General features: G+C 39.9%; 1 protein-coding gene across 1 annotated transcript in view; it reads left to right on the top strand.

The window, feature by feature from the left end:
• Positions 1–14,890, top strand: part of RYR3 (ryanodine receptor 3) — a 473,873-nt gene that overhangs the window by 262,731 nt on the left and 196,252 nt on the right. Inside the window, exon 39 of the mRNA XM_049790221.1 lies at positions 606–743. Within this exon, the coding sequence (XP_049646178.1) occupies positions 606–743 (138 nt within the window). The remainder of the gene's footprint in view (positions 1–605; positions 744–14,890) is intronic.

The raw sequence follows: 14,890 nt of genomic DNA on the forward strand, positions 1-14,890 counted from the left end.
CTTAAAAGTAAGTCCTTGGGGTTCTGCTCCCAGATGAGCCAAGAATATGATTCCCTTTGCCTGTTCTTGATTTCATACAAATATGTTAATCTGTCCCCCTTAAGGACTCTAAGCCTGAAGATCCTACAAAATATACACACCTGCGGGTGCTGAGTGCCTCTCAGTGTCTTAGCAGCTTGTACATGGGTGGATTGAGTCATACCTGGTTCCCAGATGATCTGTTGATTTACGATAATGCTTCCTGGAGCCACTAGAGCCCACGTGGAATTTGGGCATTAAAAGTGTATCCTCATATGTAAGAAATCATCTTTTAGGGAAAATAAAACTTGTGGGTCAGGTGGATAATACAGGAGTAATCCACTTCCCCTGTGTCTGACTGAACTAATTGAGTTTTTGGAACCACATATGATCCTCTATCGCCACCAGGAGTGATCCCTGACAGAGCTGAGTATGCCTCCTCACTAAAAAAATATTTAGAGAAAGAGATTTCGTGCAAAAACAGATATTTTGTGGAAAGCCCAGAGGAGTGAACGCAGCCTTTCATAGTCTTACCTTGAGAAGGCCTTTTGTTTACTGACTGAGGTTTTCACTCTGTAACTTTGCAGGTGTCCCCCTGGGGGAAGAGGAGGAGGAGGAGGAGGACACTTCTTGGACTGGGAGGCTTCGCATGCTGATGTGTAAGGTCAAAGGACCCTCCAAGCCAGAGAAGCAGCAGCCAAGGGAGGAGGAAGAGCTTTGTCCTAGTAAGTGACTGTGCTGTCCAATCCCTTTCTCCCACTCTCTGCTCTTCTTCATTGAGGTAAATACCATAAGGTCTAGATGGGCTGCTTGGCTTCCAGGAAATAAATGTGGGTATTCTGTTATAATGGATGATTGTTATTGTGTATTAGTGGTTCTGCTTTTCTTCTGGTTTAGATAGTTGACTTGAACTCCTTGGAATCCTTAGGGATAAATTTCTGGTGGGCGTATCTAATTCCAAATGCCTGTTAGCATATTTCTGTTCTTTCTTTTACATTTCAACACTCTTCCTCTTCCAACCATAGTTCTTTATTTCATTTGGGCTTGTGCTTCCTTAGCACTGAAAAGTGCCGTCGTGAATAAATAAAAAATAATAATAAAGGGGCCGGGAAGGTGGCGCTAGAGGTAAGGTGTCTGCCTTGCAAGCGCTAGCCAAGAAAAGATCATGACCGCGGTTCAATCCCCCCGTGTCCCATATGGTCCCCCCAAGCCAGGGGCGATTTCTGAGCACTTAGCCAGGATTAACCCCTGAGTATCAAACGGGTTGGGCCCAAAAAAAAAATAATAAAAGGGAGAAACAAAAGTAGAATGTAAGACGAGGAGTGTTGTAACTATCAACGTCATAATGTAACCTCCTATAAAACTTCATCACTCTAGTTTTTAACAGTGCCAAACCTCGTCCATATTCATTTTTCTTATCTCTATAGAAATGAATCATCTCAATCATTTTGGCCCTTGTTGAAACAAGATTATAATTTTTTTCCTGAACGGTACATTGCCACTAGAATTTTTACAAGATTTTTGCATGTGATACATAATCAGTCTACTCCTTACCAAATTCTAAAGCAAAAAGAATTTCTCAGGTTTAACACAATTTCCTATTATCTTGATCACTGCTACTATCCATCTTTGATAGCTTTCAAATTATAGACTAGAGCAATAGACTGACAAGATATGATTGGTTTGTCTGAAAACACTACTTTGGGGTTCATACATCTTCTTACCCTTTATATTGACCTTCCATCTTTGTCGGAATATCTCTGAAGAGAATGAATACTCATCATTTATCCATGAAAGTTCTAAAGCCTCTGGAAGCCTCTGGAAAGGAGATGGAATAAATGGCTAGCAACAATTGCACTGGCAATTGTTAATCAGGCCCATGTATCACCATGCAAAGGGTAGGTCTTTGGTGAGAACATGCCTATAGGCCCCCAAAAACTCTATTTGAGATTACTGCAAAAGTTGAACTAAAGCTAGGTTGCTCTTATCTATAACACTTGCTGGGGGTCTTCTTTGAAAAGTATTTCTGCTTTCTTCCTTCTAATAGAAGTCATTGCTGTTCATCCTACAAGATGACTGTTTCCTGTTAAGTAAATGGAGTCATTAAATAGAATTAAGTATTAAGAATTAATTAAGAATTAATCATTAAGTAGAATCTATGAGGTCTCCCTATTACTAATAAGGATGCCTGGGCCCCAAGTAATGGCCACTTTTGCACTGCTTTCTTGAGCAGGCAGAACATATAATATCTGTTGTGGTTTCCTTATCTCTGAGAGAGCAACAGATAAGACTCTATAGTATCTCTCCAACATATTTCTTTCTTTCACACCCAAATTTTCATTAGTAGGTTTTAGCTTTGTGTCGTCATCTGCACTCAAGGCTTTAGAAATATCAAGAATGGTCGAGGTGGGTGGTGATAGCTTTATGGCTTTCATTGCATTTCTCTGTTGAAAGTTGCAGAGGCAAAGATACCCCCCTCTCACTTGGGACTGAATATAGAGCCTTGAAAACGGCTGAACTACCTTTTGCAATCAGTTGTTTATATCGGGTAGGTTAAAGATAGTGTTTCTGAATACATAAGATATTTAATAAAGATGGCACATCTTTCATGTTATTAATAACTTAGCAATGTTATTACATAGCTGACTTTAACCTTGCAGTTGAAAAAATAATCCTGTGGATAATTAAAATGACATTCTGTATCATGTTGGCAGTATAACAGACACTTAACATGTATTGGTTTTCTCCGGAAACTCATGAGAATCTGTTAGCTGGCTCAGTGTCTCAGAGATTTGCCAAGCCATATTGTTGAAGAAAGCTGTTCCAGTCCTATCAAAAGATCATATGATAATGAAGAGATTTTTTAAATGGCTAATCTTGTGGCCCATAAAAATAAGTCACGTTTCCTCTTCAATTCCCATAGAGCAAATTCTCAATAATTTGCCTGTTAGTTCTAGGCCAGTTCTTCCCACACAGTGCAATATTAGCTGGGCTTCCCCCATATCAATGTGTAATTGCTGGGTTATTTTTCGAGAAAAGGCCAACCAACTCTTTCTGCTAAATTCTAAAATTAACAGAATGAAAATCACTTGTCCCCTTACAGCTCAAATTTGGTGCATTCCTGATCCTCATCCATTTACATGCCTGAGGGAAAGTTTTTTTTTTTTTTAATTTTCTCCTCAAGGGAAAAAAATTCCCAAGGGTTATTATAACCTTTTGGTTATAATAATTTGGTGCATACCTGATGCTTATCCATTTACATGCCTCAGAGAAGGTTGTTTTTTTTTTTTTTCATTTTCTCCCCAAGGGAAAAAATATTCCCAAGGGTTATTATAAGTTTTGTTTGTTTGTTTGGGGCCCATACTCAGCTGTGCTCAGGGATTACTCCTGGCTCTGCACTCAAGAATCACTCCTGGCAGGGCTCAGAAGTCCATGTAGAATGTCAAGGATCAAAGCTGAAAGAAATGGAGGTTGTCTGAATGCAGGATAAGTGCCCTACCCATTGCACTATTTCTCCAGCCCAGAGTATGATACTCAAACAGTTTGAGGAAAGGAGGACTCTCCCTGTTGATTTCTCTCTGCTTAGAGACCTTGTGAAGACCTTACGAAATTAGCTTTGAGTCAGATTAATTGACTCAACCACACTCACCTAGACGAGAAAGATGGAATGTTGTCCATCTATCCTAGGGCTCTTGTGGAAAAGAGCTTAGACTAATCGTTCACTAAATCAGATTGAACACTGAAAGTCTTCCTCTCCCAGAGCAGAGTTGGCATTGTTGCTCTTAGATAAATCTCCTTTCACCAGTCTTCCTTTGATGAAGACCTGAGCTGGAAGTGACCTCAGAGAAATCACACTACGTCCCAAAGCTGCCTTGCTCTAGATAAAGTCTGTGGATTTGAATATGGGGAGTGTGTTAATAACCCCCAAGGATGTCTATGTTCTCATCACTGGAACCCATGAATATGTTAGGTTAACTGGTAATGGGAAATCTGGGTTGCATTTGGGATTAAGCTTGCTGCTAATTACCTGGCCTTGCTAGGGAAATCCAGGATACTAAAATAGATCCAAAGTCATTACAAGGTCTTTCAAAGTGACTGGAAAAGGGTCAGTCCAAGTGACTGAAAGTAGCAAAAGATTCAGAACAATGGAAGGGTGGGGGTCATTTTCTGCAGGCTACAGAGACCATGAGTCAAGAATAACAAGATCTCTCTAGAAGCTAGAAAACAAAAACTATTCCCCTCAGGACTTTCAGAAAGACACATACCTTGCCATACTTTCATTTTTTTTAGCCAAATTCTAGGTCAAACTTGTCTACAGAATCACAAGCTAGTACAAACATGTTTTTAAGCCACTATGCCATGGTGTTTTGTGACTGCGGCAGTCAACAGCAAATATGGAAGTTGTCAGCAAAAATGTGAACTCTTGGTGTCAGCCCTGCAAAGGATGAGAAAGAAGGTGGCATTCTCCCTGGTCCTAATGGGTCCCTGCAAAGTGCATGACTGGTAACAAACACAGAGAGGAGAACATATTTCCGTTGGGTTAGCCTGGGTTAGAGGCAACTGTATGTCTTCCATACAGTTGTATTTTTCTTGAAAGCCTCACTCATACCAGAGCCCCTATTAGAGATAATTTTCTTTGGCCTTTGGTGTTTTAGTGCTAGAGGAAAGAGATTTGGTGTCATGGGAAAGAAAAATCTGATATTTATTGTGCTGAAGGTTGTGTGCAATACCAGGAAACCACATCTGATTTTCTCCTCATTGTAGGCAACCAGGTACCAGAATAGCCAGATTCCCACTTTCACTGCAGGCAGCTAAGCCTGTGAGAAGCAAAACTTTCTGGACAAAGGTTTTTGTGACCAATAAAAGAGGAGAGTTGAATCATGTTTATGCTCAGTGTCTTATGCTCATAGAGACCACGGGAAGGTCTGTCTGGGAGGGGAGAAGAGGGGTAAAAGAACGGGTGACAGAAACACAAATATTATGGATGCAGAGCTTGCCTCATAGTCATCCTCCTACTGAAAAGATGCAGAAACTACACTAAAGCAATCCTATTACCTTTCCAGAAGAGGAAAAGCAAAGACAGACTTCACCCCCTGAGACTTTGCTATCTCGTCTTTTCTGCCTGGACTTGAGGGCTTTTCCTCCTAAGCACATCAGCAAACATCATCTGTTCTCTCCGTGCTCTTTCCCCGTTGTCATCATCGGTCATTTCATTGCCTGAACATTTTTTGAGAAAGTGATTATGAGGCCGCTTGACTGATTTCAGAAACAACAAGCTAATTATCTTCCTGTGATGGATGCGGCCCCTGGGGTACAGCAAGGGACTGACAGATTAGGCGATTGCACCAAAGAGCGTATTTGCCTGTGGCTTGCACATCTGCCTCTAACCGTGAGGGGCTGAAGGGGGTATCCAGCTTCCTGAGGGTGAAGCATTTTGCTTTCATATTTGTCTCCAGGGTAGGGAAACACAGGCCAAGGTCAATAGCCATTAACAAAGGAAATATGGAACCATATTTAATACAGAAGCTTCCAGTTGCCACTCAGCTACACACACACACACACACACACACACACACACACACACACACACACACACACACGCCACCTGAGGATCATGCTATGGACTGCCATACCAGTGAACAGTTGTCAGGAGCATGTCAGCAAGAGAGCCCATCATGATCTATACAGACACACTCCCAGCTGTATCAGCCAACTATCCAATTTCATAAAACTCAATTTAGTGTGTTTGTTTTTTATTTTGTTATTGTTCTTTGCTTATTTTAAAACAGCAAAGTGAAAATTAAGCTAGTAGCAAGCACTGCTGAAGAGAGCACTTGATCTCACCGTATCTGTCTTAGCCTTAAATGGCTGTGAGGAATAAGTGAATGTTCTCAGGAAGTTCTAATGAATTTGAGTTACTATTCTTAGAAGGAAGTAGGGTATCCTAGAAATCACCTTGAACATTTATTCATATTCTCCACTCAATGAAGACAAGAGAGAAGGCAACAAGTGTCTGAGTCCAAAAATCAAATACAGTGCTGAGATGAGTGGGAATTGGATGGTTTTTGGAGCTGATCAATTGTTTGCTGCAGAGTTTAGGGAGGACCCTACACCATCTCAAGTATCTGGGCATCTGTCATCTGTCATCTGTTAGACAAGCCTGCTAACATGCAGCAAACTCGGCTCATCTTTCTGGTCACCCGATATTGGTAGAGGCCTTGGGATTGGTCATCATATTGCCTTCTATTAAGATGTCTCTCGATTGGTTCCTTTGCTTTTCTTGTTAAAAGATATTTTCCATTGCCTCCTATCTGGCTTTTCTCTCCCCTTGGAAGTGGGCTTTGTTTATCCAAATAAAGGCTACTCAGGAGACCGGGATGGGGAGCTGTCATCTAGGCTCGAGGTTGCACGTGGTCGATTGACTGGCTTGTGGGTGACCAGCTTGCGGTGTTAGTTTCTGGCCTGCTCTTCATCCCAATTGTGTGTGGATTATTTCCTGTGTTGGAGTTGCTACCGGACCTGCGTATCTTATCCTACCTGAACAGAGGGCATGAGAATCCTTCTCCCTCTCAGGAGATTGAGGAACCCACAACCCACCATTCAAAAACTCAAGAACTTTTCTCTGGGCTCTCTTCGCAGACTTTTCCTTTCAGGTTTTAAGAGAACTTAGCATTCTGATTTGTATAGTCAGTCACATCCTTGTTTTAGTGAAATGAGGCAAACTGGTAACATTTCATAGCCCAATAGGTTCCAGGAAATCTCAGAGAAAGTAATATGATGTTTTCCCAAGATTTGGGGGATCTGGACTTTCTCACTATCCTCAGTTGTAACTAAGAGATACTAGATTGCTTAATACCCAGCCCAGACTTCCAGCCCAGAGGACACTCAGGGGCACAGAGGACAGGGGACCCTCTCCAGTCAATCCTGAATCAAGAGGGTGTGACTGTCCCATCTGACTTGACAGGAGAAGAGTCATTTTCCCCACTGGCCATCAGTGCAACCATCAAAGAGGTCATCAAGCTACCACTGCTCATCTCCTGGACATAAATTATTAGTGGTGTGTGGTGAGGCTTTGATAACAACCACTTACTGCAGACAGTAACCCTGGGAATTATAAGATTTTATTTCTCCAGTCTCAGACTCGACTATTAGTCAAGCCACACTGGGTAACTTCAGCATAGGGCATGTTAGCATTAAAACATGATGTGGATCCAAGGGCATAACTCAAAGGGAAATAGCATAGTTTGTGGGAGCCCCCAATTAGAGCCCTAGCACTGAGTGTGGCTAAAACACAGTCTATGGATTTAACTTTAAAAATGCCATTTAATAATATAGAAAATCATTTTCAATTATTCACTCATTCAGATAAACATAACCTTCTGCCCCCTTAATGTCACATATGTCTTGATCGCCTAGATGAGGACAGAAACACAGAGAAGTAAAGCAGTTTGATCAAAGTCACACAGCAGAACTGGACAAAGTTCCCTGCACTGTTATTACTATACCACCCTTACACTCATTTTCTTCGGTTTGAATTTTATATTGCTAACTTTATTTTATTGAAGGCATAGAGACTCCGAGAAAGTACTTAATCTGCTCAGCTTAGAGTCTGTTAGCAAAAGAGCTAAAGCTTTATGATTTTTAGGATTTATTTCTGAATTCATTTCAGAGTTTATTAAGAGGGCCACTAGACAGCAAAATATAAATTTAAAGCACTACTAAAGATAACGGCTTTTTGAATTTTATGAAGCTATTAAAAATAAGCAGCTCCAGGGTGGGAAAATGGGTTTGGTTCCAGCAGCTGTGGTTTGAATTCTAGCTTGTCATTTATTAATTGTGATATTAGACAAAATGATTAATCTCGATTTCTATTTCCTTGTCTGTCAAATGAGAAAAATAATAGCTTTACCTCATGGGATGGAGTAGGGAATAGCAGGTTTCAATAGAGAGAAGAATTCAGTCTAGTATTCCTGTACTTTAAAATGTGTATATAGAAAATGGGTTGGAGTGAAAGCACAGTAGTAGGGCACTTGCCTTGCACACTGCAGACCAAGAATGAACCTGGGTTCGATCCCTGGCATCCTATATGGTCCTCTGAGCCTGCCAGGAGCAATTTCTTTTTTTCCGTTTATTTTTGTTTGGGGGCCACACCTGGTGATGTTCAGGGATTACTCCTGGCTATCCGCTCAGAAATCGCTCCTGTCTTGGGGGACGATATGGGATGCTGGGGGATTGAACTGCAGTTCATCCTAGGTTAGTGCATACAAGACAAATGCCCTACCGCTTGCACCACCACTCTGGCCCTGTGCCAGGAGCAATTTCTGAGTGCAAAGCCAGGAGTAACCCCTGAGCACCACCAGATGTGGCCCCTGAAACAAAAAACAAACAAAAAAAATGTGTATGTCTTGGCTTCTCAAATGAAAAAGCAACATATAGGTCTAAGAGCTTCCTCTTCACATTTGTTATTTCAGATACATTTGATAAAAATTAAGAAATTTCAACTTTGGTTAAGTAGCTGAGAAGGGACTGCATTGGCCATCATACCTAGAATTGAGAGGAAGAAGCAGCAGCAGCCTGGTTGAGTTTTACACACGGTTCTGGTCACTCTTCTTGGCCTCATTCCATAGTACCTTTGTCCTCAAGCTGGCAGTCAAACTACAAGTCTATCTCCAGAAAAGTTCTAATGTTTATGCTCAGAGAAGTCTAGGTAAAAATATGATTTGTATAAGATATGGAAAAGGCTGATATTTTAAAAGGAATTGTGTACACTTTGAACTTGGTTGCTTTGGGTTATATTAAAGTTCTCCCCTTTCACAGAGAACAGGAAATCAAAAGCTTTGTAACTCTTCTCACTTCTTTTGTCTTTTTAACAAAGAAGGTGACAATGTTACCCTCCCCCAACTTCCTGTTTGTTCCACCTGGATGGTCAAACCCAACCACACCTGGGAGGGGCTGATGTTTGGAAAAGAGAATAATCAGACAAGCTGCAGGGAAGAGAGCAAGGCAGATGCAGGGGAAAAGAATGGAGGGTAACTGAAGGGGGCTACTGAAAAATGCTTAGCATAGAGGCCATGTGGAGAAATGCACAAGACAGTTAGGGCCATGTAATAAAGCTGGTTGACTCCTGAAACTTCAACTAACTGTGAAACTCTCCGCCATTTTCCTGCAACCTTCAGACCCTCCGGTGGAAGGAGCTCCAGGTGCCAGGTTGAGCTGAGAAAGGCCTCACCCCAACACAAGGACCTTATATTTTAAATTAATACAACAGGTTAGGAACTCACTTCCATGCAGTGCAACCTCAAAGAGAAAAAAAAAAAGTACAGTGTATAAAGTACTTGCTTTTAATGTGGTTAACACCAGTTCTATCCCAGAACCACCAGGAATGATTCCTGAGCACAGCCAGGAGTAAGCCCTGAGCTATATTAGTATGTCCTCACAGAGAAGCAATTTTTTATTATTAAATCTCCACAATAAGCCATCCTTATAAACAAAATGTAGATGTAACAGTTGCATAAGGACATAGGCAATGGGGAGATTGAGGGAATGGATAGGGAGAAGTGATGATAAGGAATAAGGGGGAGGCTTTTAATGGTAATTCATCTTCTGCATCAATCTTTTCTAAGACAAATGAAAAATTACATCTTTATGACATTTCAATGTTGATGCAAGAATTCATAAATTATTTAAGTCACTTTTAGTGTCTAGAGTACAATTTTTTTAGTTTTTTTTTAAATGTACTTATCTATTTGATATATTATGGAATTCAGTTTTTAGTTTTGTTTTTTGGGACCCACTGGTGGTGCTCAAGGCTTTACTCCTGACTCTTCACTCAGAGGTAACTCCTGGCAGGCTTGAAGGACCGTATGTGATACCAAGAATCAAACCTGGGTTAGCTGTGTGCAAGGCAAATGCCCTAAATGCTGAATAATCTCTCCGGCTTCTTATTATAAAATTTGGGTTAATTAGTTTCATACCCCAATATGGGTATAACTGTCACTACTCCCTCCACCAAAGTTTAAATGCCATCAACTCCTTAGCTTTTCCTCTGGCTACCACTCAGTTTTCACTAAGTCTAGGAATTCATTTTATTGAAGTTTTTCTGCCAGTTTGTCTGTGTTAGTAATTCATATTCCACATATTTAAACCATCTGATGGTTGTCTTTCATTTTTTATTTCACTTTATATAATCTCAAGTTCCATCTATTTTGCTCAAAATGGAACAATTTCATCTTTTTAATTAGTATAGTCATATTCCATTGAGCCTGTACCAGAGTTTCCTCATTTAATTGGTTGTTAATGGGTGTTTAGGTTGATTCATAACTATCCAATTCTAGAGGACATGAATTGAAAGTCACTGCATTCCTTCCAGTGACTCTAGGGGGGAATCCATATCTTGCCTTTTTGCTGTCTAAAAGTCTTTGCCAGTAGATCTTTTCAGCAATGAATGGTATTGTTCGACCTCTTGTCCACACACTTTCTTCTCCAACTCTGCCACTCCCAACTAGCTTTTATAAGAAAGATTACACTGAGCTCATCAAGATAATTCAGCATAATTTCCACATCACAAGCTCCTTAATTGCATCTGCAAAAGTCTTCTTTTCTTGTAATGTGTTCATAGGACTTAAAAATTAGGAAATAAAAATCTTTGGGAGGTCATTATTCCCCCATCCACATAGGGCAAGAAGGCAGAGGTGAAAGTATAGTTGTTCATTACCTTACAAATGATCTACTACCTGTTTTGCCTCTGAAGTATTAATGTTTTCTACAAGCTGACTTTTTTAATCACCTGGAATTTAAAAATAAGTTTACATAATTCAGATGCACTAATTTTTTCTTTTCCCATTGCCAAGTGTGAGGCTTCTAATTGCTTTCCAAATTTGCTAATAAGAACACTGCAATTTTACTTATTCTCTCAGTGTAATCAGATGATTTTTTTTCTCCTAACCTGACCCAAATTTAAGAATACTCTCAGAGAAATATAATACCAACAGAGATGTAAAACCTATAAACTGTAGGGATTAGGTTTGACAGTAGCCAACATTTGATCCATGCTAATAAGCATGCACTCTGTTGCTAAATGACCACTGGAACCTACATTTAGAAGTGAACAATAAGAGTCTTTACAGATAGAGCCCTGTAATCTAAAATATGTTACCCTGTGTCATACAAATAAATGACCTGTCTCTTGCTGTAATTGACATTACAGATCTAGGATTTCTTTAATATAATTTTTATTTTGATCATAGTGGCTTACATATTGTTGACAATAATATTTAGGCACATATTTACATAAAATCAAGGGAGGATTCCCATCACCAATTTGTCCTCCCTACACCTTCATTTTCGTCCTACCTCCCATATCCTCCTCCCTCACCCCCTCACCCCCACATCCCCAGGGCTGCTAGAATATGTGGTCCCCTCTGTACCTAGCCTACTACTTAGTAGTCTTGCACCTGTTTGGTCTTGGTGCCTCCCTTATTTCCCCCTCTAACCGGGAGGCAGGACTAGTTAGTTCAAGTTGTGTGGTTTTGTTTGAAGAAGAGAAAAGTAATAAACTGGGGTAAAAGTCTAATACGCCGAAAATGGGCGGAATCCTTCTAGAGGTTCTCATCACCGGTTTGAGAGACGAAGGAGAAAAAAAAGGTGAAACACTCCACCAGTACAACAAGAAGTGTCAAATATCCAGTGAGGACTCCAACAATAACGATAAGCACCACAAAAAAAAAGCCATGGTCTTGAGATAAGAAACATTGGCAGAGCACATAAAGAAAGAAAAGAAAAAAAAAGAGCTAGGATTTTTTTTTTACCATTTAAGACATGTTATGCCTAGGCCAGAGAGATATACAGTGTAATGACATTTACATGCAGTTGTCCCACATTCAAACCCATATGTCCCCCTAAACATGCCAGAAATTATCCCAGGGCACAGAACCAGGAATAAGCCCTGAGCACCTCCAGGTGTGATCCAAAAGCCAAAACAATAAAAAATAAAATAAGATGAAAGTTATAGCAAGGACTGAATGATAAGAAAGTTACAAACTTTCGTGTCAGCTATGGTAAATTTGAGGATCTGACATCCAATGGAGGACAAATAGAGGGTTATAAACAACCTGAAAATAAATAACAGCTTGGATCCCAAGTAGATGTCTTAGACTAACTTTATTTTTAAAAACCTCTAATTCATTTATATCATTCTGAATGTCTGACTAGTCCAGAATGAAAAGGGAGCCATTTTTCTTTTAAAGTATCTTTCAGACATTGGGGGGGGGGGGGGAAGAAGAGACAAAAAACACTAATCCTTTTTTTTTTATTTTTTTATTTTTTTATCTAGTTTTGATCGAATTCTTTATTTAGGGATAAATATTGAAGTAGTTGTCCATTTTTTAATTATATATTTACTTTTTCTTTCTTTTCTCTTCTTCCTCCTTGCGCCTTGTCATATTTCCTATCTCAAGACCATGGCAACTATGTGGTGCATATTTTTATGGCTGCAGTGCTCACTGAATATCTTATTTGATTCCTCTTTTTGAACTGCTGTGGTGTTTCACCTTCTTTTCCCCGTCGCCCCTCAAACCAAGGACGAGAGCCTCTCGAATGACTCCGCTCATAGTCGGCGTAGTCGATTTTTACCCCATTATATTACCTTTCTCTTCCTCAAACAAATCCACATAACTTGATCTTTCTAGTCCCACCTCCCAACTAGAGGCGGCAATAATGGAGGCACCAAGACCAAACAGTTATAAGCCCACTAAGTAATTAACTAGACACAGAGGGGACCATGCATTCTCGCAGCCCCTGGGGGGGGGGGGGGAATGGAGGATATGGGAGGCAGGATGGGAACGGTTGTGAGAGGACAATTCGGTGGTGGGAATTCCCCTGATTCAATGTAAATGTGTACCTGGAATATTACTGTGAATGATATATAAGCCACTACAATTAAAATCAAACTTATGTTAAAAAAAAGAGAGAATAAAGTATCTTTCAGACATTAAGTCTGCCTAAGCAATATATTGCCTAGAAATAGTCTCACCCCGAGTTATCCTGAACAATCATTTAAGATGCGGTTTCTAAATCATATATTTTATATAATTGCCTAAGTGTGACTATCCCTAATTATTACACTAATTGTAAAAGAGGAATAAATTAAAATTCTACTAATAATTTCATAAATGAAGTCATTTATATTTATCAAGGAAACCACATGAAACCTTAGCTTCCCTGAGGCATTCTGTTTTGTAGAATGTTTTTAATTCATCATTAGAAAAAAGTGTTGGGTTACATCTCTTTTTTTCTTCTTTGAGAAGAATGCTAGCTTTTATAAAAAATTTTATGAGCTTAACTATCTGATACACTTAATGAGGCCCTCCTAAATTAAGTCAATCACTGGGTAAAAATCTTAGCATTTCAGCCTCTCTTGCAGAAGGATCTTCATTACATGTAGTGGAGGTAGGCACATTTGTTTAAAAAAGCAGGAATGCATCATATATTATGGCAAGTGGTTTAACCTCTCTGCATCTCATCTCCTAAAATCTGAAGAGTGTCATTGAAGGGCAGAATTTTTCAAGAACTTAGGATAAAATCATCATCTAGTTAGAACTCTTCTGAAGGTATCTGTCTCTCTGCTTAAGAGATTCAAAATATCTCAAGAATTAATTTCCCTTTAGTATTTGAAAAGTCTGCTAAAAGTCTCACCATTCCTCCAGCAATAACAGGAAAAATAAAAGTATTTACTATTGAGACTATTTGCATGAATCATCTCCTGAAGGGAACTGGCATTGCAAAAGAGTCATAGCAGCGTAATGTATTTTGCTACTAATTGATTCATATAGCCTCTAGAAACTTCTTTAGCTCCATGATAGAGCTGCTCCGCTCTGCTCCACTGGTCTCCACGTAATAGAAAGGGAAGGAAAATGTAGGAGGAAAGGGAAGAGTTACCTTTTATATAAAGGACGCTTTGGGAGAAAAAGAAATGACAGAATTGGCATTCGTCTTTATGAATATATAATCAAGTGTATATTAATATGAAAATGGTAGCTTTTTATAATCATCTTATTTTCCAAATATCTTAGGCAATATATTTTAACCAACTTTTTGCTTTATTTTTGAATAAAATTTTTAAGTGAATCACCATGAGATATACAGTTATAAAGTCAATCATGATTGAGTTTCAGTCAAAGTCCAGCATCTAGTCCTTCACCGTTGCACATTTCCTACTACCAATTGTCCCCAGTTTCCCTCCCACTCTGCTTCCTGCCTATCTGTATGGTCTTCTTTTTTTTTTTTTTGGTTTTTGGGTCACACCCGGCGGTGCTCAGGGGTTAATCCTGACTGTCTGCTCAGAAATAGCTCCTGGCAGGCACGGGGACCATATGGGACACCGGGATTCGAACCAACCACCTTTGGTCCTGGATCGGCTGCTTGCAAGGCAAACCGCTGTGCTATCTCTCCGGGCCCTCTTTTTTGTCTTTTTTCTCCTTCTCTTTCTTTATCTTTTTCTTCTTAATCTTTATCCTCCTATTTCCTCCTCTCCCCTCCTTTCACTCTTTCTTTTTTTTTTTTCTTTTAGACAATGTGGTTTGCAATACTGTTACTGAAAGGGTATCATGCATCTTTTTGTTTAATTTTGGGGGCCACAGCCAGAGACACTCAGGAGTTACTCCTGGATATGCACTCAGAAATCGCTCCTGGCTCGAGGGACAATATGGGATGCAGGGGGTTCAAACCGTGGTCCATCCTAGGTTAGCGCATTCGAGGCAAACGCCCTACCACAGCGCCACCGCTCCTGCCCCAAGCATATCACTTTACCTCCTTTCAGCACCCATTTCAGAACAGTCATTTTCAACTATCATTGTCATTCTGGTATGATGATGCC

This window comes from Suncus etruscus, chromosome 16 (genome assembly GCF_024139225.1).
Source record: "Suncus etruscus isolate mSunEtr1 chromosome 16, mSunEtr1.pri.cur, whole genome shotgun sequence".
NCBI classification, from domain to species: Eukaryota; Metazoa; Chordata; class Mammalia; order Eulipotyphla; family Soricidae; genus Suncus; species Suncus etruscus.